The sequence below is a fragment of the Oncorhynchus gorbuscha genome, linkage group LG06, assembly GCF_021184085.1.
Source record: "Oncorhynchus gorbuscha isolate QuinsamMale2020 ecotype Even-year linkage group LG06, OgorEven_v1.0, whole genome shotgun sequence".
NCBI lineage: Eukaryota > Metazoa > Chordata > Actinopteri > Salmoniformes > Salmonidae > Oncorhynchus > Oncorhynchus gorbuscha.
This window is the reverse complement of record NC_060178.1, coordinates 32,958,310-32,984,233: the sequence shown is the minus strand read 5'-3', so window position 1 is coordinate 32,984,233 and position 25,924 is coordinate 32,958,310. Positions and strand designations below refer to the sequence as shown.

At 46.0% G+C, this 25,924-nt stretch overlaps 1 protein-coding gene across 1 annotated transcript; it reads right to left on the bottom strand.

Annotated features, from left to right (window-relative positions):
- Window positions 1-277: 277 nt before the first annotated feature.
- Window positions 278-22,323, bottom strand: pdgfra (platelet-derived growth factor receptor, alpha polypeptide). The gene is made up of 28 exons (XM_046353010.1): window positions 22,061-22,323; window positions 18,539-18,617; window positions 17,900-18,184; window positions 17,519-17,782; window positions 16,936-17,066; window positions 15,506-15,668; window positions 14,806-14,998; window positions 14,602-14,717; window positions 14,043-14,342; window positions 13,548-13,948; window positions 13,252-13,420; window positions 12,932-13,121; window positions 12,598-12,713; window positions 11,016-11,142; window positions 10,547-10,743; window positions 9,704-9,798; window positions 9,342-9,474; window positions 8,815-8,919; window positions 8,241-8,351; window positions 7,715-7,868; window positions 6,576-6,733; window positions 6,103-6,218; window positions 5,249-5,371; window positions 4,957-5,068; window positions 4,703-4,802; window positions 4,382-4,487; window positions 2,981-3,216; window positions 278-2,752 (listed from the first exon to the last, which is right to left on the bottom strand). Exons 2-28 carry the CDS (start codon window positions 18,594-18,596, stop codon window positions 2,611-2,613), a joined length of 4,401 nt encoding a protein of 1,466 aa, XP_046208966.1. The 5' UTR covers window positions 18,597-18,617; window positions 22,061-22,323; the 3' UTR covers window positions 278-2,610.
- Between the last annotated feature and the right edge of the window lie 3,601 nt (window positions 22,324-25,924).

Genomic DNA, 25,924 nt, shown 5'->3' with positions numbered 1-25,924 from the left:
ATTGACCCTCTCCTCGACCACTTGACCACTTATCAGTTTCTGAGTTAGAAAGAACAAGCACAACAAGTGGCAAGCCTTTAGAAAATCGGAAATGACGTCAGCCTGGTAAACTAACCCTTGACCCCTTATCTTACCTACCAAACCATAATTATAAACTGCCTCTATAAAATGATATCGTTGATATATAAAATGATATAGTTTTAGCAGTTTTTAAAACACACACACACATACACACATACAGAAAGAAAGAAAGGAAAACAGATTTTCAAACAAGAGACACTATTAAATCATTTATTGAAATATAAATCATCTGAATGTACATAATGCATAATGAAACATGAGGATAACTTCCGGGTATTGGTGATAACTACCTATAATTATAGATACTGTACCGTGGATTATACTTCATAACGTCTCTTCCCCCCACTTCTTCCACTCTACATTCACAACGCTGTTGCCATAGAGAGGAAACCTTCCAGAGCCAAACCAAGCCCTTCTCTCAACAAAAAAAGTCCAATCATTTCACACATCAAATACAAGGAAAATACAAAAAAAGTGCTACAGTTTTAATGTGATCACAGAGAACATCACAGTCGACGGTAGAGACAGACGAAAGCAGTTGGGACAGCTGGTAGGAAATACTGCAGGACTGAACATTAAAACGTACACATAATGATGTATGTTGCTGACATCACGTACACATAATGATGTATGTTGCTGACATCACGTACACATAATGATGTATGTTGCTGACATCACGTACACATAATGATGTATGTTGCTGACATCACGTACACATAATGATGTATGTTGCTGACATCACGTACACATAATGATGTATGTTGCTGACATCACGTACACATAATGATGTATGTTGCTGACATCACGTACACATAATGATGTATGTTGCTGACATCACGTACACATAATGATGTATGTTGCTGACATCACGTACACATAATGATGTATGTTGCTGACATCACGTACACATAATGATGTATGTTGCTGACATCACGTACACATAATGATGTATGTTGCTGACATCACGTACACATAATGATGTATGTTGCTGACATCACGTACACATAATGATGTATGTTGCTGACATCACGTACACATAATGATGTATGTTGCTGACATCACGTACACATAATGATGTATGTTGCTGACATCTCGTACACATAATGATGTATGTTGCTGACATCACGTTATGTGTAGAAAACGAGTGTATTTAACATTGGTACAACACCTGTACTTCTGTCTCTGTACAGGACAGCAAAATGGCTGTACATACGACATCAGCTAAATCACGTCTACCAATCAGAACAACACATGCATAACGTCCTCTCTGATTGGGAAGATGTACCAGCTCCTTGGCTTTGAGAAGCATGAGATCTGTCAAACTGTCAAATCAGACGACTATGGTGTTTTTCTCACCTGTTCCCTTCCTTTATCGGCAGTGAATAACGCTCTGTGTTTATTATTAACATCAATTCATTACTATTATTACAATGGCATAAGCTCAAAGCTTGAAAACAACACATATTATTGCATGCTGTACTAATGCACATATATGTACTTTGGTCCAGGTTCAATGTCACTCATACTTAGCATGAGTTCATTTTACAATTTGAATAAACAAATTCCCATTTCATAATTTACATAATGTAATGGTTTATGTACTATGGAGTCTAGTTTTGGAAGTTAGTTGTAATTCTTAATTTAAAACCCATATCATCACCTTCCTCGACGCAGTATTAAAAAATATACATATTTATATATATATATATATATACGTGATAAGAAGTTTACATTTTTTGTTGTTGACCTGCTGCACTTATTTAGCTATTGACAACATATGCCATATAATTGCATATAAAAACATATACATAGTCCAGATGTTGTGCTTTTTAATCGAAGTATTACTACTGATTGTGCCAGCATCAGATACATTGGAGTTATAGATCATATGCTGCAGGTAGGTGAGTTGTGAAGTAAAGCTGTCTGTTGTGTAGCTGGCCTCGTACTGGTCTGTTTGCTGGCACTGGTGTGATGTGGTTTAAATAGTGGGTCTGTCTGTAGTGGTTCTGCATGGCTGAGATAAATTGCTGTTCATTCTGGGTCTTTGATTTTCACGCCTGATCCATTCTGATCCCTCCATCCATCCTTGCTTATGTTGCTGTTCGGAATGCCCATTACAATAAGGTTCTATACATTTAGATAAAAATCTATCTTCCTCCATGTTCTCCTCATGTGCACTTAGTCCCATCCAAAACTGACCTTCTATAGAGACTCAGTAACCACATGATAGTGGCGAGTCCTCAGTGTCCCATCTATCAATCTATCTATGCACGTCCCTCCAGCCCCACAGGGGGCGCTTTCTGAGGAGGGAACAGAAGGCATACCATGATCTGGCCACAGACTCATCCAAGCAGTGAAGTGGTTTTTCTCTGTCCTCCTAAGAGGACTGAAGGTGTGTGGGGCGTGGGATGAGGTGGGTTTGAGATAAGGGGTGGCGAGGACGAGTGGGTGGTTTAAGGGTCTATGTTCAGGTGTCTTTCCCACCAATATCCCCCTCTCTTTGGCAGGCTTTAGGTTTCTCCAGGCCTCTCACAGAAAGCTGTCCTCCACCAGCTCTGAGTCCAGACACATCTCATCCAATAGGGTGATGTCCTCCAGGGTCTCTCCTTCTCTCTTGGCCAGCGTGGAGCTGGAGCCTGACTCTATGGCACTCTCCTCAGACGTCTGAGAGCTACACAGGACAGAGAGGAGCAGGTTAGTGTTACTAAACAGCTAATGGGAGTAGATGGAGTATAGTATACAGGACTGACCATGAGTTAAATAAGACGGGCATCTCACTTCCTGGATTTGCTAGACAGGACTAGCACATGTTTTGGTGTAAAACAGTGTTATCAATCTGTACCACTTGTAAGGGTCTGAAATGAAGATGGACATGTCTGACACTGAGGTGGTAGCCTACCTGTGGCGATTCCTCTTGCAGTACTCGTCATCAGACAGGGGGTCCAGGTCAGGAAGGGGGATGATGTAACCACTGTCAGAGCTGAGGCGCTGCTCGTCAAAGCCACTCTCCCTGTCTTTCGACTTGCCCTGGTTCTTATAGGTGATCCCAACGTAGGTGTCGTCATTCTCCACCTGGACCCTGGTCACTGCCGGGTGGTCACTCTTCAGGAACTCATGGTTCACCCTCTCAAAACACTGCACAATCAGAGAAAGAGAGGGCACAATGAACATCAACCTATCTAGTGGCATTGGAGCAGAATGCCTACAGTACCATGCAGAAAACGTTGCTATACGGCTAGCTGTTTCTAAAGCCAAGAGCACTGTGCATATGAAGGCAATACTTTTGGCCTGTACTAGTCAGAGTTATTTAGTGCTCTGGTAACTCCCATACAGTACATCCAAAACAGCTGCACCGGCTTCAGAAATCACAAAACTCAGAAATCTGATGAATCCCAAAACTGATATAACACGTGAACCAGTTCAACCAGCTGTCATTGGTATGTCTGTTCTCACTCAGTCCGTCTGTTAGCCTGGTGGTGAGACCCATACAGTGAACCACGTTTCCCACCCCACCCTAGCCCAGCCAACCCCAATCCGAGGTGCTAAAATGGGCCAAACTCTCCTGGGCCATTAAAGTAGAGTAGTGGGGAGAGGAGGAGGTTTGATGTGCCATGTGTGGCGTGCTGTTTAATTGGCTCGTTACGGTTAGCCGAGCCGGTGGACGGAGGCGAGACCTAGGAGCTGGGGCTGCTGTTGCTGCGTCACTACAGTGGTTGGGGCTGGCCACTGACCGCCAGCTGGAGCATTAGCATTCTAATCACCGCCAGGGCTGGGCTTTAACACAGCGGAAATGCACAGCGCCCACAGAAAAACACTCAGAAACACACTCGACTGCAGAACCCACAGAAACACACTCAACAGGCAGAGCCCACAGAAACACACAACTGTCAGAGCCCACAGAAACACACTCAACTGGCAGAGCCCACAGAAACACACTCAACTGGCAGAGCCCACAGAACTGGCAGAGTTGGGGGGAAGTGGTTGGAGTTTGTGAGCCTGGCTTTAGATGAACTTCTACACTTTATTAGTAATGTAGAACTATAACATGACCCAATGCTAGGGGGAGGAGAAAGAGGATGGTTGACACACTTACTCCGCTACTGGTGAAAAATAGGATCGGTCAGGTAAGGAAAAAGAGGGATGAGACTGATAGAAAGGAAAATAAATTATAGGAGTGAAGAGTAGGTGCAAACGTCATCGGTCAGGGTCAGAAATGAAAAGGAGAGGGAGATTAGAAAGCGGGGGTGAGGAACCCTGTTAGAGGCCGTTAGGTCAGAGGTCATACAGTAGAGACACCCACCCTCTTGTAGCCGGAAGGCAGCAGTGAGGCCACGCTCTCACTCAGGCTGAAGAAGGAAGGCCTCTTCTCAGGCTCACTATTCCAACACTTCATCATCATCTCATACCTGGAGGAGGGAAAACACACGAGTTGAACAGATAGAACAGGAGAAACAGTGCAAGGAGGAACAGCCATGGCATTGTACATCACAGTTTAGTACTGAGCGTTCGACTTCTACAGCAGTAGTACATAACCTTCCGTAGTGGTTTCAAATAGTGTTTTGGCATAATAATGTACACAAGACAACATGTAATTATTATATATAAAAATATATGTACATACACATCAGTGGGGGCATGCTCAGGTTTGGCCATCCTGTAGCCACTCTTGATCTTGTTGTAGAAGCTGGAGTCCACCACCATCCCTGGGTATGGGGTGCCACCTTTAACACAAACACACTGCCATCAGTACACCAGCAAACACCCGTACCACTGTCAAACACACTGTATCCACACACGGATCTGGAGTCAGCCGTCTCCCTAACACGCTGTTGTTAATGTGTCACTGAAAAAGGTCAGGGGTCAGCTGAGTTTCACCTAGAGAGAAGATCTCCCAGAGGAGGATGCCGTAGGACCAGACGTCACTGAGGGTGGTGTACATGTTGTCAAAGATACTCTCCGGAGCCATCCACTTCACTGGCAGGAAGGTCTGTGGGCAACGCAGAGCGCAGATGGATCAAACACACAGCACGCGTATAACGGACACTACAATAGTGGACCATAATGGAGTGCTAACATGAACGAGCAGGGGACAAACCACCTTCACAGATACACATCTAAGTTCATCAGGGTACACAAACAGCCAGTATCGTCCTAGAGGAAAACTCACGCTGCCTTTGGAGACGTAGTTGTTGTCGTGCATGATGTCTCTGGCCAGTCCAAAGTCACAGATCTTCACTATCTTCCCCTGAGAGAGCAGAACGTTCCTGGCAGCCAGGTCCCGATGCACACACTACACCGCAAGAAATTCAGCATTTCATTCATCTCAATTCAATCAGAACACACATTCTTTCCTTTTATTCTCTCTTACCTCCTTGTGTTTTACAGGGTGGCTTTATGTCAACAAGCCAGCCTAAGACACGGCCTTGACTGACCACTCCGGCCCAGAGTATATTCAAGGATAATAACTAGGAGGCTGTTATGAGGAGCTTATAACTGCTTTGTACTCAGTGTAATTCCAGCCTACTGGGTGTTCTATATAAAGACCTGGCCTGTCTCCTGAGCAGTGAGCTCAGCCTTCACAGGGCCGCTTATCACACAACCCCTGATTTAGCCAACCTCTTGGCTTTCACAGCTGTCATCAAGCACAACAGCAGCCCACAACCTGCCTGCCATCATTACCGTGGTTACCCCTGAAATGTACAGGGTTGACGTGGCAACCGACCCACTCCCTGCTGTGTACCAACAGAGAGGACAGAACCAGCTTGCCAGTGGCACCAGCTTCTCCTAAGCCAATGGAATCATGTCGCCACCACTTCCTTCTTTAGTTGCTAAGTCAGACCGTTAAAAGATGGATATGGTTTCCTAGGCTCACCTCTGTGTCTCTAGTTGATATTGTCCACCTGTCTGTTGGGTAGCTATTCCATTGTATGACATCCTCCCCAGCCCAGCCCAGCGCACTGAACTAACATCATGTTACCAGTCCCTCGGATCTACAATCATTCCCAGCCCTTGGTCACTCACGTTCTTAGAGGATAGGAACTCCATGCCTCTGGCCACCTGGTAGGTGAAGCTGAGCAGGTCTGTGGTGCTGAGGCCCTCGTTACCATCCCCTGACAGCATGTTGTCCATCTCACTATCTGGATCAGGAAAACACACAAGACACACAAACCCATTTAGCTTCAGTCGGTCTATGAGCGAGTGAATAAAGTGTTTGCATGTTTATGGGCATGTAAATATAGAACTGGTTGCTGTAACCTGTTTATTCCTAATGGCAGGGAGAACGAGGCATTATTATGTGTGCTACACATTACCCGCTCTGTATGATTACAGGCCGGCCCAGGCAGGCCTACATACTGAGAAGGGTGGACCCCTCAACACAACCAGCACTGACTTAAACCCTGCACTTCAGCCAACGCAGCCAAGCCACACAGCGAGAGGGCAAGGAGAGGAAGAGCAAAAGGGAAGAGAAGGAGGCAGTCAGACTGTGTACTCACCACCCTTCTGTGATGGCGGGTGGTTGTATTCGGACCTCTGGATGTCGGAGTACTTGGAGGCGTCACTCATCTCCAGCATGGGCACGTACTGCGTGGTGTCTGCCTGCTTCATGTCCATGTAGTCCCCTTTACCACTCTCAAAGGACAGGATCACATAGCTGCATGGCGACAGGGAGGGAGAGAGGGAGAAGGGGAGGTCGGGAGGAGACCAACAACAGACATGTTAAGAGTCGCCATTGGGTCTCTAAGAAGGCCCAGTTTACTGTCTGTTGTGAGGTTCCCTACATAGAGGGTGTGGTTGATGGTCAGGGTGGTTGAGATTAAATAGTGGTGTGGTCACACTCTGAAATGTGGTCATTGTGAGTCATCCGTCAACACAGATCAGCAAACAGAGAGGAGCTGGACAGAGACCATTAACAGGTACCAAACAAGAGTAATGTGATTAGCCTGAAAGCCGAGTACCACTTCAGACACAGATTTGATTAGTGGAAGACGCCAGACAACCCCCTCAGCCATGAGGAAGCCTGGGGTAGGGTTACGTTATGTTACTGAGTGAGTGCAGTAAAGTGCTGCGTCAATGAGACAGAATGACTGAGTGGGGTAAAGGAGGAGCAACTGAAGAGGGGGACACACGACAGAGGGGTGGGGGTGTGTGTCTGTGTTTCCTGGCCTGTGTGTGAGCTCCTATGTATGTTTTCGGAGCTGATCCTATAGCCCAGCTAGCACACAATGTTCTGAGAACCATATGATTTTTAGAGCTTGGTTGAGAGCGTGGTTGTCCTATCATTAAGTTGCATACAACCTTCTGGGAATGGTGCAGGATACCCAGCTAGCACATAAGAAACATATGGTTCTCAGAATGTTAAGTGGGAATTTCAGTACTTCATCATAACATTTCCTACAGGTTTCATCACGGTTCTATTTAAAGTGATGTTCTGAAATTGTTCAGAGAATGTTAATAAACAATGTTCTTCTGTGAGAATTTCAGTTATTCAATTTTTTACCTTTATTTTACTAGGCAAGTCAGTTTTACCAGTCAGGAAACGTATGGGTTCGTTCCCAGAACCAATGCAAAACCAAAAAAGTAGGTTGTCACAACTTCCAAGGAATCAAATGTGCTAGCTGTGATGTCTCTTTACCTCCTGCTGCTCTCATCTGCAGGGTTGATGCCAAAGATGTCCAGGTCTTTCTTGGTCTTCTCTGGGTGCACGCTGACAAAGTTTTCTCTGTTCTTGTGCAGGTAGTTGACAAGGTCTCCATAGAAGCAGTACTCAGTGATGATGTAGGTGGGGCCTGCATGGGAACAGAACAAAGAGATAGAGACACAGGCGTCAGTCTGCTGGCTAGTCTTATCAGAGGCTCGTAAAGGCTAAAAGCAACGTCGAGAGGGCAAGCTTTTACACTCGTAAAAATCCTATTAAAATACCACATCCACCATCTGCTCAGAGAGAAATGGCAACTTCCCTTCTTGGCTATCAAAACTGTGTGTGTGTGTGTGTGTGTGTGTGTGTGTGTGTGTGTGTGTGTGTGTGTGTGTGTGTGTGTGTGTGTGTGTGTGTGTGTGTGTGTGTGTGTGTGTGTGTGTGTGTGTGTGTGTGTGTGTGTGTGTGTGTGTGTGTGTGTGTGTGTGTGTGTGTGTGTGTTCATTTGTGCGTGTGTAGTCACCTGACTTGGTACAGGCCCCAAGCAGGTTGACGATGTTGAGGTGAGGGCCCAGGTGAGTCATAATCTTCAGCTCTGACATCAGGGCCTGTTTCTCACTGGAGCGGGCCGTGGCTGCAACGAGAAACAAATCAATCACACCACAGCTATCAGTCCATCGCACACAAATCAATCAAGTCATCAACAACACCCATCAATGCCTGCAATTGTTTCAATCAATCACAGCGTAAGGGAGCACACACACACACCGCACCGAATGTGGATCTGCCGTGCAGAAGTGTGTGTTTTATGGACCACTCGCTGATGGACGTCTGACTGACAACATTTTCATGTGATTCTACGTTGTAGAATCGGTTTGCACTCAGTTTACAAATTACGGCCGGCACTCCGTTCAGAGGTGCTAAGTACTCTCGGCCGGCAAAGGCTACCGGTGTGTCTGAGCCTAAAGGTATTGTTGTGACTCTGATGGTGCTCAAGGACACAGCTCTCTCCAGGCACAGGCCTGGAGAGAGAGATCTCCACAGGCCTTCATGATCCTCTCTATAGCTCTCTGTATAGCTGTCTCTGGTCAACTCACGTTTCAGCATCTTCACGGCCACCTTCATGACGGGCTGGGAGCGGCTGAGTCCGTATGCAGTTCCCTCCACCACCTTCCCAAACGCCCCAGAGCCCAGGATACGTCCTGCGGTCATGGCATACGATCAGTTAACATGGAGTGTAAACAAATACACAAACCAAGACAGGCAAGCAAACACACACACACACACACAGACAGACAAAAACACACGTACACACGTCTGCCTCTGCCCTCTCATCAGTGACTTCCCCAGGTCCCCAGTGGTTGAGATTCCCTTTGATCAGAGTGAGTCACCACCCAAACCCTAGGCAGCACGTCCCAGCCACCCCTGTCTGCCAGGCCAGATGGCCTTATCACATCTTCACATCAAAGACCAGAGGGAGACATCCAGACCACAGCCTGACCAGAACACGACCATCAGACCATGGTGCTGTGAACCTCTGACCACCCGAACGTGGTGATGTGACACTCTGACCAGAACATGACCACAGCAGGACCACAGAGGAAGCAGTGCAGCCGGCTCTCACCCAGTACGAGCCCATCGCGAGAGAACTCCCATCTGGAGTCATAGGGCAGCTGCATGGGGTCCACGTAGATGTACTCATGGCCATCAGGGCTCACTGACTCTATCACCCTCCAGCGGATCTCATAGCGAGGCTTCTGGAGGACAGAGGACGTAGCAAAACAGATCAGTACCTACGGCTCTAGGACACTTAAAGTGTAGATGAGTGAGTGAGTGAGTGAGTGAGTGAGTGAGTGAGTGAGTGAGTGAGTGAGTGAGTGAGTGAGTGAGTGAGTGAGTGAGTGAGTGAGTGAGTGAGTGAGTGAGTGAGTGAGTGAGTGGGTGGGTTTGTGCTTGTGTGTGAGGGGCATTGATCATCTGCTGTACCTGTTTCCAGATAATGACCAGAACAATGAGTGAGACGATGACAAAGACCAGCAGCACCAGGGCAGCAGCAGCTACAGTCAGCTCTGAGTGAGGGTCTGTTCAGGAAGAGAACCACCACACACACACACACACGAGATGGAGAGCACAACATGGAGAATGCCACAGAGAACAAAAGTTCTTCACATTTGACCTCATTTGATGCTTTTCAATTCATCAAACTAACATTCCCATATTGACTTACATTGATTTCTCCATGTTAAGTCAATATGGGAATGTTAGTTTTATGAACTGAAAAACATCAAATGAGGTCAAATATGAAGAACTTCAACATGGCAATCCAAATACCCTATTTAAATTGTATAGTTCAGCATGCAGTCTCACACCCAATCAGCCAAGCCAGTGGGGCCTCAAACGGTTTGTTGAAGGGATTAAGGAGATGGGCAGGGTGTGGGGGACGGGGGCACAGCTGGAGGGGCCAAATGGCTTAAACTACCGGGGATTCACTTTTCACAGTAAAAGTCTCCCAGGCTAACACACAGCTGCACAATGACAGTGTGGGACACGCTGCCCCACCACAGATACAGTAGCTTTACCAGACAGCTGCCTCAACACTGACAGCCCAGCAAAGTCTCTTCAACGCCTATCACATTTCAAGTGTCACAAAGGGAAGCAACTACAGGAAGAAACCAGCGAGTAAAAGACGAGACCACAGGAGGAAGAAAATATACCGCAGGCAAAATGGCAATCTAAGATACTGTAAATCGACTCACCACACTCTGCCAACCGTGTTTGTTGTTCACCTGAAGGAGGAGGTAAGTGTGACTTAGTGAGTGTATGTCTCACCTTGTGACACCAGTTTGACCTCCCTGCTGACGGTGGCCATCTCGTTCCTGGCCAGGCAGCGAACAGCCAAGGTGTTCTCCAGATGCCCAAAGATCACCTGACTCTCCAGCTGGTTGTCCTGGTCGATGTGCGCTTCCACAGTGATCTCTGTGTTGTTGGTAGGCAGGGGCACCCACTCAGACGAGTCGTTGGCACAGCTGGACAGGGTAGGAAGGAAGGAAGGAAGGAAGGAAGGAAGGAAGGAAGGAAGGAAGGAAGGAAGGAAGGAAGGAAGGAAGGAAGGAAGGAAGGAAGGGTAAAGACATGAGACCAAATGATACCATGACATTGTCACATTGGGCATAGTAGCATATGAAGTGGCCAGGTAGAGGTGAACAATGTACAAAGAAAACGGGCTATTGTTGGACTGAAAGTGATGGAATGGAGAGATGAAGAGGAAGAAGGCAGCGTCGTGAGAGTGTGCCCTTACTGTTTGATGTTCTTGCAGATGAACCACTCCACCTTAGGAGTGGGCATGCCTCCAGCGATACACACTACAGACTGACCTGAGGCTGAGCCATGGTGGAGGTCCATCAGATCCACAATGACTGCAGGCACTGGACAAAGACAGAGGGAATGTAGGGTCAGACCACCATACAGACACAGAGAGAGGGAACGTAGGGGTCAGACCACCATACAGACACAGAGAGAGGGAACGGGGGGTCAGACCACCATACAGACACAGACAGAGGGAACAGGGGGTCAGACCACCATACAGACACAGAGAGAGGGAACAGGGGGTCAGACCACCATACAGACACAGAGAGAGGGAACAGGGGGTCAGACCACCATACAGACACAGAGAGAGGAAACAGGGGGTCAGACCACCATACAGACACAGAGAGAGGAAACAGGGGGTCAGACCACCATACAGACAGAGAGAGGGAACAGGGGGTCAGACCACCATACAGACACAGAGAGAGGGAACAGGGGGTCAGACCACCATACAGACACAGAGAGAGGGAACAGGAGGTCAGACCACCATACAGACACAGAGAGAGGGAACAGGGGTCAGACCACCATACAGACACAGAGAGAGGGAACAGGGGTCAGACCACCATACAGACACAGAGAGAGGGAACAGGGGGTCAGACCACCATACAGACACAGAGAGAGGGAACAGGGGGTCAGACCACCATACAGACACAGAGAGAGGGAACAGGGGGTCAGACCACCATACAGACACAGAGAGAGGGAACAGGGGGTCAGACCACCATACAGACACAGAGAGAGGGAACAGGGGTCAGACCACCATACAGACACAGAGAGAGGGAACAGGGGGTCAGACCACCATACAGACACAGACAGAGGGTCAGACCACCATACAGACACAGACAGAGGGTCAGACCACCATACAGACACAGAGAGAGGGAACAGGGGGTCAGACCACCATACAGACACAGAGAGAGGGAACAGGGGGTCAGACCACCATACAGACACAGAGAGAGGGAACAGGGGGTCAGACCACCATACAGACACAGAGAGAGGGAACAGGGGGTCAGACCACCATACAGACACAGAGAGAGGGAACAGGGGTCAGACCACCATACAGACACAGAGAGAGGGAACAGGGGGTCAGACCACCATACAGACACAGAGAGAGGGAACAGGGGTTCAGACCACCATACAGACACAGAGAGAGGGAACAGGGGGTCAGACCACCATACAGACACAGACAGAGGGTCAGACCACCATACAGACACAGAGAGAGGGAACAGGGGGTCAGACCACCATACAGACACAGAGAGAGGGAACAGGGGGTCAGACCACCATACAGACACAGATAGAGGGAACAGGGGGTCAGACCACCATACAGACACAGACAGAGGGTCAGACCACCATACAGACACAGAGAGAGGGAACAGGGGGTCAGACCACCATACAGACACAGAGAGAGGGGGAGCGAGAGAGAGAGGTGGGTAGGTGGGAGTGTCAGGGAGTATGGGAGCCCTGTTCGTCAGTAAAATAAAGGTCAATCCAAATGAAGTGGTTGGAGCATTCCTCTGCCTCACCTTTGACCTGCAGGCTGAAGTTGTGGCTGTGGGTCTGGTTCCCGTTCTGCACTCTGATGGTGTAGTTCCCACTGTCCTCCTCTTTGGCCCGAATCAGGGTCAGAACACTCTGGTACCTTACAGAGTCCAAACAACATGTATGATTACACTCTAATCATGGCAACCATGAGCACGCTGTTAAGTCTGTCACGAGAGACTCGTTCCACTAACATCTCACAACAACACCAGACTTTAATAATAGCCATGATCTTGATCTTGCTGACCTGAACATGTTATTAGCCAATGAGTGTAGTGTGCGAGTATTTAGGTGTTGTTGAGTGGCAGTCTTTCTCACCTGGTCTCGCTGACCTGCCGGAGGCTGGTGGTTATCTCAGCCGCCACGTCGTTGAGAGGGAGGCCATCTTTGAGCCATGTGACCTGAGCGCTGGGAAAGGAGTCAATGTCAGCCTGGAACTGTCTGACCTCATCCAAATCTGCTGACTCCTGTGAACTGAACGCCGGGCGCAGCGACACGAATGGCCTCTCTATCAGGACAGAAAATGGAGATTCGAACCATGAATACATTATGTAACGGTTACAGGTACTTATAGCAAGATGATAAACCAGGATTCTATTGCCTTGTTATTAGGTAACTAAACAGTGACACAAACGTACCATAGACAGTGATGGCCAGCTGCTTGGTCTGGTTCTCGTTGCTGATGATGTCAGTGATGGAGCAGACGTAGATACCGCTGTCTTTGGCTGAGGCCTTGGGGACAGTCAACGTGTACTGGATCTCCTGGTCCCTCTTATTCTCACGCACCGACTTCAAGCCCCGGTCCGCCTGACACACACACAGACACACACAAGTTAGACCCATTTATAATCAAACAAACAAATGCATTTTGAAATGAGTCAATGAATTTCCTCTCCAATAAGAGAATAATAATTATGCATGTGCTTTTGTTTACCAGTTTTCCAGGGTACTTCCAGTGGTCTTCCAGTATCTCAGACCCCCGGGCCACACAAATGACAGTGATGGTGTCTCCCACCAAGAGGGCTGTCTTCTGGGCCTTCAGCTCCACACGCAGCTCCGACCCCCCTGCCCAGCCGTGGACGATGTACTCCTCACTGAGGTGCTCCTCTCCATTGACGAGGGCCTTACAGACGTAGGTTCCTGCGCTGAAGAAGCCCACGGCGCCCCTCTTGCTGTCGTAGACCACCATGGGCACGGCCTGCTGGGTATCAGCGTTGACCAGGGTCACATTGGCACCGGGGTCTGACACGCGACACTGGATCTCCATCTCATCGTGACCATTCAGGACGTGGTTGCCAAAGGGCACCAGCGAGGGTACGAAGGGCACCTCTGGATCTGAGGAAGAGAGAAGAAGGCATGGGAAGTTTCCTATAATACAAATTGCTAGCACACATGTAAATCCAGCACCACAGTGCTGTCTTCCCTATACCTGGCACATATATGTAGATGCTGCTGTCCTCTCCTTCCTCAGTGGAGTTCCCTCCTTTGTAGAAGCAGGTGTAGAAGCCAGTGTGCCCTGCTGTCGCGTTCTCTACGGTAACCGTGGTGATGAACAGGCCGCTGTTGTCCTCCTCGGTCTGCTCTGATAGGTAGACGGGCGTGTCCCAGGCCAGCTCGGCCTCGCCCCTGCAGGTCAGGGTGAAGGGGGTGTGGAGAGGAACAATCCACTCCTCTCTCTGGGGGAACAGCACTGGCGCTGAGGCTGGCTGGAACAGTACAGGGCCTGATTCTGGAAGACACACACAGGCAGACATATTGTCATATTTAGGACGATACTGGGATAATACACACACACACACACACACACACACACACACACACACACACACACACACACACACACACACACACACACACACACACACACACACACACACACACACACACAGACGTATTCCGTTGCTAACACATTTGAAGACGCAGAAACATAAATGCACGTTCACACACATGTAGAAGTGCATTTTCATTTAGCTTGAGGTTATCCTCACCTTTCACTTTGAGGGTGAAGGAGAACCGGGCAGTGTGAGCGCTGCTGAGGACCACGACGGTGTAATTCCCACTGTCCTCCTCTAGTGGCTGCCGAAGAGTCAGAGTGCTCTGATAGCTGAGAGATGGGCAGAGAACCACATAGCTCAGCGCAGCACACACCACACAGACACCGGCGTTGCTATATACAAATGTTATGATCTTACTGGTTGCCCGCCAGACGTCTGGTCTTGGTGAGGAAGTAGCTGTTCTCAGTGATGGCGATACCGTCTTTCAGCCAGGTGACTTTAGGAGCAGGGAAGGCTTCAATACTGATGGTGAACTCTGTCTCCTCCATCATACTGACAAACTCCACCGCTCCAATCCCACTGTGGTCCAACATCACAAAGGAGTTCTCCTCTACAGAGAGGGGTGCAAAAGAGAGGAAGTAGAAGAAAGAGAGAGGAACAGAGGGGGGACACCCCAAAGGAAGGACAAGAGAAACCGAAAAAGAGAAATGAAAGTCTGGCACACATCTGTTGAAGCCATCCCATAAAGCATCGGGGCTGATGATGAAAGCAGAGGTGTGCCTCGACTCTACTGTAGGGAGACTGCAGAACCCCTTCCCTCTAGCGCCTCATACTGACACTGACCGGCTTGATGAATTAACTCTACGCATTCATGTGACTACTTTTAAAGACTCCGACCAAATATCAGCTGGATTCGAATACATCTTGAAAAAATCCCAAGTCGTTTCTGTTTAATGCATCTACAACTAAGTGGTATTGGTAATAAATATACATGTTTTTGAAGGATAGGCAATGTCTTAAGACAAAATGTCTACAATGCATGCTTTGACTGGCGATAAATATCTCTCATATTTTTCCAATAACAATTTGAATTGGCCACAAGGACGAGCAAGCGTACCGAAGACAGTGACAGCCACCATGTTGGCTCTGATCTCTCCACTGAAGTTGTTGGTGATGGAGCACTCATACACCCCACTGTCCTGAGAGGAGGCTGCTGGGATACTGAGGGTGTAGACCACTCTATCAGGCAGAGCCTGCTTCAACTGGACTGCATCCACAGCCTAGATAGAGGAACAAGAGGACAGGAGATTAAAACCACTGTAGACACAAACACACACACACACGCACACACACAAACACACACACACACCGTCTATCCCCGTCTTTAGGAAATATAATATCTTGTCTCTATACTCTTCTCCGCCTTTTTACAGGTGTAGTGTTTAAATCTGTATGTCAGAGCAGCAGGTCTCTCTGTCTGTCTGTGAGCTGATGGTTAAAACACGTGCTGGTCCACAGGAGATAAATCAGGACCCAAGGCTTTTAAAAGCCTGTAATTGCAACTGAGACTAAAGCCAAGAGTCAGAAGTCCTGAGTTCTAGTTACCTTAACTGTCTCTGGAAAAGGGCTTGGAGTAATCCCACCACGAAAACAGACGCTCTGTCACAACGCCATGCAGGGATTACCGAACAGTGCACACAAAGACGGCGGTGACAACGTACATTTTAATCAACATAGACACTTCAGACAAAAGTCTCTATCCACTACCCATGCTACTATCACAATACACTGGCACACAAACTTAAATGAACTGAATGACGCACGACTATACACACGAATGGACACACTCTCATTACCTCATATAAACATGCCATTGGCCTGACACACACTCAATGCTCAAACACATGCACACACATCCTACGTTCACTGGGGTTACGGGGAGGCGGGGGCGCATATCTGCTCTACACATCCAGAGGTCACAGAGGTCACGTGATTCACCGTTTCCCAAATCTCCTTTGAACTTCCTTCTTGCTTCTAACCATTTGCCCTGTTTTTGAACAAACAACTGTCTCACTCCTTCCCTCTGTCTGACTGGGGTTATAGTACCATGATGCACTACTTGGCTCCAGCCCTGGTAATGGACACGGCGCTGAGATACAGCTGTACTTAGTGACACAAACCTTTAACAACTAAGGCCCATCCATCCTCAGAGTTATGTTACGCGGACCCACACTGTGCCTGAGCCCAAGCCATTCATCACTACAAGAAGACTGGGGAGATGAATCAGACGCAGTGACACCAAGAGGGATAAAGGATGGACAGAGAGAAGGAGAGCTGGATCGAGAGACAGAAGGAGACATACTAAGGAGGGAAGAGAAGTGGGCTATGGAGAACGGACGACAAGGAGATATAGATATTATTCAAAGGGAGGCAAGAGCGGAGGCCAACACGGGAGAGGAAGTAGAGGAAAGAGGGAGGGTGTGGGAGGAGTGAAAAACACAGACAGACAGAAAGACAGAGTGAGACGGAGAGGGATAAGGCCCTTGCCTGTTTCATGGGGTGAATCCACTGCTGCTGGTAGGGCAGTCCTGGAGGTGCCACACAGGTGATGTTGAAGGGTTCCCCCAGTCTCACTGCCTCCTCGCTGGCCTTCACCTCCACATGGAAGTCCTCCATCACTGTACAGACCACCACGGGAGGGAGGAACAATACAGTCAACAGGGACAATATGGTCATCTACAGGTCCCTGCATGGTCAACTGCTCCCCCTGACAGCCATGAGGTCATCCCCCTCTCAGAGTTCACTGCAGGCTGATGCCAATCACACTCTCTCCGTCTGTCTGACAACAACCATGTGAAGTCATCTCCCCTGGTACTAATGACATGATGTCATTTATTCAATGCAGTCAGATCTCTCCTTCCCTCCCTCCCTCCCTCCCTCCCTCCCTCCCTCGTTCCCTCCCTCCCTCCCTCCCTCCCTCTCTCTCTCTCTCTCTCTGGTAAACAAAGACAGTTTTTTAAATAATAAAATATATGTTTTTATCCAAAGCGGCGTATAGCCATGTGTACATTACAACCAATGGGATATGAAAACTAAGCAGCGCAGCCAAATCATCCACATCTGGACGTACGTTTGTTGTCCTTCACGGTGTAGATGTCACTGGTCGTTGCCACGCCGTTCACGATGGTCTCACAGACGTAGAGTCCAGCGTCCAGGTTGCCAATGAAGCCGATCTTGTTGTCATAAGCAGCGTCCACCTCTACTCCACTGGGAGCACTCTTTAGGACCACCGGGGATCGAGGGTCTGACACCCTGCATGGGATGATGGTTTCACCAGGATAGACTAGAACTACCATGCTATCTGGCTCCTCGGGCACGAACGGAACCTTGGGATCTGCACAAGGCAAAACAAGTTTGTTCGGTCAAAAGAAACTGCAATCTATGGGAAGTAGAATAGAATGGAATAAAGTGATGGTGCATGGAAATGACAACCATTTCCACCTAATTTTACCTGGGACAAAAACGTATATGACTGCCTCATTGTCTTCATCATCCTCTTCATCGCCCTCTTCGTCTTGGTATTTGCAGATGTAATATCCGGTGTGCGTCACAGAAGCGTTATAGATGAAGAGCGTGGCTGTGTAATAGCCAGGCAAAACGAATGTGTCGACCGGTAAGGGCTCGACCCAAGCAACGTTCCTTTTACTAGTGCAGCTGATGTTGAAGACGGAGAGTGGCTCGAGAACAAACTCATCTTCAGTTGACACAATGGTCGGTGGCGTCAGTCCGCAGGTAACTAAAGGAAAGCGCAACAGTTCACTGAGCGTCCATAGGGTCATCAATACAAAAACATACAGGTTTTTAACAGTGATAAAACTCAAACTAAAAGGCAGATTGTTTTGTTTCGCAACGGAATCTGACTAATGAACACACCCAGAGGTGTATCCATTACATCTTGGAACAGAAACCGTTTACTGTTTAAGAACCAAACCGATCAAACGGAAAACAAAATGAGGAGGGATCTACCTGAATATGTCCAATATAAACTCTCGTTTTTCGTTGCGAAACATTTTCCTTTTGGAGTAAATGTTTTAATGAATACACCCCCAGGTGATAGAAAGGTTTTGACTTATTTAAATGAGCCTCTTACCCGATAACAATCCAAACAAGACCACCCCAATGATGAGACACGTCTTCATTTCATCCATGGTCACGGATGGTTCATTCAGCTGGAAGAGTAGAAACACAGGCAGGTCAAACATGGTTCCACCAGATGTTGCAAAAACAAAACTATCAGCCTAAGCGAAGAGAAAATACATTGACTCATGTCAGAAGATACCTATGTCTTTTTGGAAAACATTGCAATTTGCTCAATTCAAATCAATGGGTGGACTTTTATTGCTCCAGCACAGCATTTAGACTGGCTGCCCTTCTCCTTTCTCCAGTTGTAACTGTGGCATGCCAGGTCTTGTAAAGGGCACAATGAGTCGCTGGTTACGCTGGTTTGTTCTTGGGAGATGTTTCATAAAACGTTGGATATGGTTGAATAGCATTGGAGGCCAAGGTTAAAAAATAAATGCAGGCACTGAAGTCGCTAGGGGGCGACATAGTACATGTTTTGCTTGCATCAGGCAACTTCTGGCTGTAAATTCTTTCTCCAGCAGGAAAGTTCCTTTGTTCCATGTCATCTAGTCCCCTCAAAAGGAATATTATATTTCTGTGGCTAGGTAGGCTACAAACTTGCAAACTGTATTTGTCTTCTCCATACAATGCACATTAGTAGCAGCAACATGAGTTGGATGTGCATTAGGCTATATAGAACTACAGAAATGGTGTGCTCCTTCTCTTCTTATTGCTTTGAAATGTTTAAATCTGGCCTTCTCTATTTTCAATTTGATTGATTTACCTGCCTAATCTAGCACCCTAGCCTTTCAAGTGAATTGTAGAGTTACCAGTACCACCTATGAATGTGTTTGCTAGTGACAGAGACATGGTTGTTGAATTCATTCATGTTCAGTACTGTGGATTTTACGAATTGAGATCCTAAGTGACTATGTTATCATTAAAATTGTAATAGTTAAGATAATTAATATTCATAAGGCCTTCTTTAGAGGGCCTAGTTTTGCCCTAACACAGTAGTCTAAAGCTCTTAGTTTAGAGGCTGCATCAGGCCTGCATGTTACATCATGATGCCTTGCAAAGAGATGTGTAATTCCTATTAGAATACAAGACAGAACTGGAATATCTCACTTTTTTAATTTTATGACTGCTAGGGTTGGATAGACTACTACATCTAAACTGGAACAACCATTTCAGTAACGGGCGTAATAAATCCAAGTAACAGATTAGAATCGTTTAGAAAAATGGATGTTATTCATATTTGAGTAGAATAAGATTAATAAATCAAACAATGTACATGCAAAAACATAGATACTGAAGCAAACAATTTGAAAAATTAACCTGCAATATAGTATGCTGGGAAATATGATAATGATGCGTGTGGTTTTGGTTCAACTCTGTATTCTTTTACGCCACTGAATGTGACGTTAACCCTTTACAGTGTTAATGTAACTCGTGAATCAACACTAGGAATGTTACACTGACAAATCAACACTAGCACTGGCCAATTGTCTGTGTGCTATGAAAGGGACACATCTGCAGGCTTAAGTACATTTAAATATATTTTAGAATTCCAAAGAACTGTAGATGCCACGTCAAGAACCCCACACTTAAGTCAAAGGTTATTTATCGTGCAAGAGTTATTCAAGGAACCTTAAGAGCTGAGGAAGAACCATTTAAGAATCTTTATGTTTTTCAGTGTTGGCTTGTAAAACCAAGCAACTCGACCAATATAGGTTTTTGAGCTGTTAAATAACTAATCTAGGTTTAATCTAGTTTGCCGTTTGGTCATGTTCTGATCAACAGACATTTTCCTGGTCTGTGTGTTATCTGTCTGTCTGTCTGTGATATTTCGGACCCTGAATTCCATCAGCAAATGATCAGAGACAGACGCAACTCCAAGCAGAGGCGCGCGCTCAACGCTGAAAACATTGGAAACATGAATGCAGTCTACCAGTTTTACTCTAATCTATTAATTGTTTTAAACACATTTGTGACTATAGGATAATTATTTTAAATGATCTACTAATTGTGCTATTCTCCCATTGGGGCGATTAAAATAGTCTACATTATTTTTGTATCCATTATCAAAATCCCTTTTGTCTTATAACAGTTTGCTGCTACTTTGACTGTAAGAGAGTTGTTTGTGCGAATCCGCTCTGTTTCATCCCGGACTGGCTAATTATGACTGGAAAATCAAACCCAGGGTTAGAGAGCCTGTAATTAAGAGCCCTCCCTGAAGAGAAGTCTGTAAGACAAACATTAGCGTGAGAATCCTGACTAATATACTTCGACACTTTTGCGCACATCGTTGGTGCCGGACATTTCCTATCCAGCCTGTTCTGCAAATGTACCGCTTGTCCGCTGGTTCTCCTCTCCCCTATTTTCCTCACCCCCACCAACAGTACAGTCCCAACAAATGTGCAGCCTACCAAACGCGCCGTTCTGGGCTTGATACTTTGGAGCAACAGCTGGGGGAGGGATGTTCAGCTCACTGTCCTCCACAGACACTTAAACTGTTAAATGCAATCCCACGTGTGCAGAATTGATTTCCATGGGAATATAGCAGAGAGATTTATAAAGATAGCATTTCGAAATGAAGAGGGTCATTGAGGCAAGCAAGGCAGTGAGTTTCACTGATGAAAAACTTGAACTGTTCTATCTGTTCGAAATTTGACTTTCGTGCAGCGCTCAACTCAATTATTTAAATCTTAAGAAATATAGTGCATCATTCAATTGTGCTCTAATTATTAATACTTGTCTTGGTGACAATATGCGTGTAGGCTTTTTGCATTTTGTTGTCTGGCGCACTGAAATTACATCCAACCAGGAATGGGGTCCCCCTTACCCTACTTTTTTTTGTCGTGGGTCTCAAAATGACTCTTGTGTCTAACTTCAAATCCGATCGGCTACAGCCTGTTTCCCATCTCAGAAAGCAAATCCCAATGCACATTATTCCATTTAATTCCACACATTCCAAGCGCAGAAACGAAAATAACTTGAAATCCAATTTCCAATGTGTTTCCCATTAGATGAGAGGGCAAGGCAGCGCTATCCCACAATGGAGGCTCAGTTCTCGAGGTGACACCTCCAGCAGTAAGGCCGAAATCGAGCGCTTATATCCAGTCGAGGTAGCAACATTTCTCCGCTCGGCATCCCGGGGTGAGACCATATGTTGCATGGAAAAGTGAATCCCGTTCAATGCAGAAAGAAGTAACACATAGCCTGCAAGCTAATGCATCTTCAAAGTTTAAACACGTTTTGTGAAATGTTTCCTCGTAGCGAAATTAGGATAAAAAGCCCCCAAAGTGTGATGGATGGATCCGGTCTGATGAATAATTTCTTATCAGGGAAAAAAATCAATGTTGTGCCATAATAAAAAGCTAGGCTATTTTGTGAATTTTCACAAAGGACATATTCAACTGGCCTAATAGTGGTTTAGTAACTTTTTAATTTTTTTTTCAGATAAAAATGATCTCAATTAATAGGATTCTTGAGAAAATTAAAGTTTGCAAAATTGAAAAAGATGAGCTAATTTGTCTAAAATACAAACCTTTTAAATTCCCTTGGATTTTGCGTCTCGATGATAAATCCCAGTAGAATTAAATCGGGAGCATAAAAATCACTCCTGTGAAGGCTCCTCTCAGTGAAGGCTCCTCTCCTCAAGTGTAGTAGTAGTAATCCTATGGCCACGGTCCTTCACTCTGAGAGCTAGCATATGTGCACCCCTCCGTCTGCGTCCACGACCGCGCTCACAAATGCGCTTGAGCTACAGCGACCTGTAATTGATTCAACGTTACAGTCCATCCTTCCCAAAAAAAACTAATCATCTGGCTCAAAGTAAATAACTCTCAGGAAATGACCCCCTCTACTCCGCTCCAGCATGTGGTTCCTTTCAAAATAAGAGTCCTAGCTGTTTTCTCAGTGAGACTGGAGCGGGAGTCAGATTGCTCTGCTATGTAGTGATGTAGGAAAAGGGGGATAAATAAGAATCCGATATAGAGACTATTGTAGAAGGAAAGCACGCAATATACATTTGAGTTATCAAGCGACATTTAAGGATGTTTGCGCAAAGACGCAAACGGAACACACTTTCAAATGTACAAATATGACCAGGGTTGTTTTATTAATTATTAATTGTTTAAAATAAGTCAAATAAATGTGATTGTCGTACACATGTAATTAAATAGTAACAATAGTATACTAATAGGTTGTATTTGGAGAGTTTTGGTCTAACACTAGTATAGCCTAGAGATCATCGACACTTTTCAAAACCCGAAACTTGGAAACATGAGCGTCCAAGACTCCATAGCGCATAGGGGGCGCTCCAACACCATGAACTACACATCTCAAATCTCCCTCTCTCCCTCTCTCTCTCTCAACCACATATTTGCTTCATTTAACTCTCAGATAGAATAACTTCCAGTCATTCTTGTTTTTTGGGCAAAAGCTTATAAAGAAAAACAACAAAATTATAGTTGCTTTTTTGGCAGATTTGGCACACCATTACCCCTGTTTACGGACTCTGTGAAGGTGATATGTGACTCCCTGCCTCACCCCCAGACATGAAGCTATCCTAACAGACACACAGGATAAAGGGTCATTATGAAGTTATATCTCACTGCACTCAGCGATACGGAGCCAGGTCAGAGGACCAGGCCGGTTGACCTGGCTTCTCTCTCAGCGGCACTTCCAGCGGTGCCCGGCCCGCACCGCAGCGCTTCCCTAGCAGAGAAACACATCTCTCCAGCCTCTCAGCACGATGACTTCCACATGTTCCTGGCTCAGACGAAGAATCGCAACAACAACAAAAACAGTGTACCTTTTTCTCCAAACAAAGAAGTCAACATTTTGTGCCTAAAACGTGTAGAGACTCTACAACACATTCAAAAACGTCAGTCCGTTAAAATAGTAAGTTAATTGTAATTTTCGGATTTGTGATTTGTTGTAAGCAAATTGGCTATACAAAAAAAAACTGAACCAATGCATTGCTGCACAAATCAGTTGGATACCTACACGTATTAGGGCTCATGTGTAGCCAACTGCATTCAGACATTTTCATGTGTAGCCAACTGCATTCAGACATTTTCATGTGTAGCCAACTGCATTCAGACATTTTCATGTGTAGCCTATATGGGCCAGCTAGAGCTCACTTTCTGACAATCTCTGGTCTAAGTTATTCATTTCTCTGATCAAGATTCAGAGACCGCATCGTGGCTATAACCAGTGTTACTTTTTCCAACTCTGTAAAAGGTCAGCTGGCCCTTGAGGATGCAGTTTGTGATAACTGTTTATTGCATCAACTCACATCTATCACGTTGTGTTTGTAAACAAGTATAAGGGTGTTCTATGGATATGATATGATTACATTTGGATGTTGATTCAACATTCCACATTTTTAAACAGGAGTGGAATGACATGTATGGCACTAATGTGCAACCCAGTATAGTTTGTCACGTCACACACACACACACACACACACACACACACACACACACACACACACACACACACACACACACACACACACACACACACACACACACACACACACACACACACACACACACACTCACTCACACTCACACTCACACTCACACTCACACTCACACTCACACTCACACTCACACACACACTCACACACTCACTCACTTCCCAGCATTACCTAATACATAATCATTACAGTCTACACTTTGTATACCAAACATTAGGAACACCTTCCTAATATTGAGTTGCACCCCCATCCCCTTTTGCTCTCAGAACAGTCTCAATGTGTTGGGTCATGGACTCTACAAGGTGTCGAAAGCGTTCCACAGTGATGCTGGCCCATGTTGACTCCAATGCAATCCACAGTTGTCTCAAATTGGCTGGATGTCCTTTGGGTGGTGGACCAATCTCGATACACACAGGAAATGGTTGAGTGTAAAAAACACAGCAGTGTTGCAGTTCTGGTGCACCTGGCACCTACTACCATACAGTGGTGGAAAAAGTACACAATTGTTATACTTCAGTAAAAGTAATACCTTAAAAAAGTAAGTAAGTTTTTTTTAAGTAAGTTTTTTCTCACCTTTATTTAACCAGATAGGCTAGTTGAGAACAATTTCTCATTTACAACTGCGACCTCGCCAGGATAAAGCAAAGCAGTTTGTCACAAACAACAATACAGAGTTACACATGGAATAAACAAACATACAGTCAATAATACCGTAGCCGTAGAAAAAGTATATATACAGTGAGTGCAAATGAGGTAGGATAAGGGAGGTAAGGGAATAAATAGGCCACAGTGGCAAAATAATTACCATATAGCAATTAAACACTGGAGTGATAGATCTGCAGAAGATGAGTGTGCAAATAGAGATACTGGGGTGCAAAGGAGCAAAATAAATTGTCACGTTCTGACCTTTATTTTACTTTGTTTTGTCTTTATTTAGTATGGTCAGGGCGTGAGTTGGGGTGGGCAGTCTATGTTTTGTTTTTCTATGTTTAGGTTTTTCTTTCGGCCTAGTATGGTTCTCAATCAGAGGCAGGTGTCGTTAGTTGTCTCTGATTGAGAATCATACTTAAGTAGCCTGGGTTTCACTGTTGGTTTGTGGGTGTTTGTTTCTGTGTCTGTAGTTGTCACCACACAGGACTGTTTCGGTTTGGTTTTCGTTCATGTTCACATTTATTGTTTTGTATTTCTTAGTGTTCAGTTTATGTTTTATAATAAACGATATGGACACTTACCACGCTGCGTTTTGGTCCGATCCCTGCTACATAAATAACATAAATAACATTATGGGGGATGAGGTACTTGGATAGGCTATCTACAGATGGGCTATGTACAGGTGCAGTGATCTGTGAGCTGCTTTGACAGCTGGTGCTTAAAGTTAGTGAGGGAGATATGAGTCTCCAGCTTCATGATTTTGGCAGTTCGTTGCAGTCATTGGCAGCAGAGAACTGGAAGGAAAGGCGGCCAAAGGAGGAATTGGCTTTGGGGGTGACCAGTGAGATATACCTGCTCGAGCACGTGCTACGGGTGGGTGCTGCTATGGTGACCAGTGAGCTGAGATAAGACGGGACTTTACCTAGCAAAGTCTTATAGATGACCTGGAGCCAGTGGGTTTGGCGACGAATATGAAGCGAGGGCCAGCCAACGAGAGCATACAGGTCGCAGTGGTGGGGCTTTGGTGACAAAACTAATGTCACTGTGATAGACTGCATCCAATTTGCTGAGTAGAGTGTTGGAGGCTATTTTGTAAATGACATCGCCGAAGTCAAGGACCGGTAGGATAGTCAGTTTTACGAGGGTATGTTTGGCAGCATGAGTAAAGGTTGCTTTGTTGCGAAATAGGAAGCCGGTTCTAGATTTAATTTTGGATTGGAGATGCTTAAATGTGAGTCTGGAAGGAGAGTTTACAGTCTAACTAGACACCTA

Excerpts from the sequence above, each read along its gene's own strand:
- pdgfra (XM_046353010.1), bottom strand. The coding sequence starts at position 18,596 with ATGGATGAAATGAAGACGTGTCTCATCATTGGGGTGGTCTTGTTTGGA. Across the intron at positions 17,783-17,899 it reads CATATACGTTTTTGTCCCAG|ATCCCAAGGTTCCGTTCGTG; the intron begins GTAAAATTAGGT and ends TGCCTTGTGCAG. Across the intron at positions 6,734-7,714 it reads GCAGATGAGAGCAGCAGGAG|CTATGTGATCCTGTCCTTTG; the intron begins GTAAAGAGACAT and ends GTCGCCATGCAG.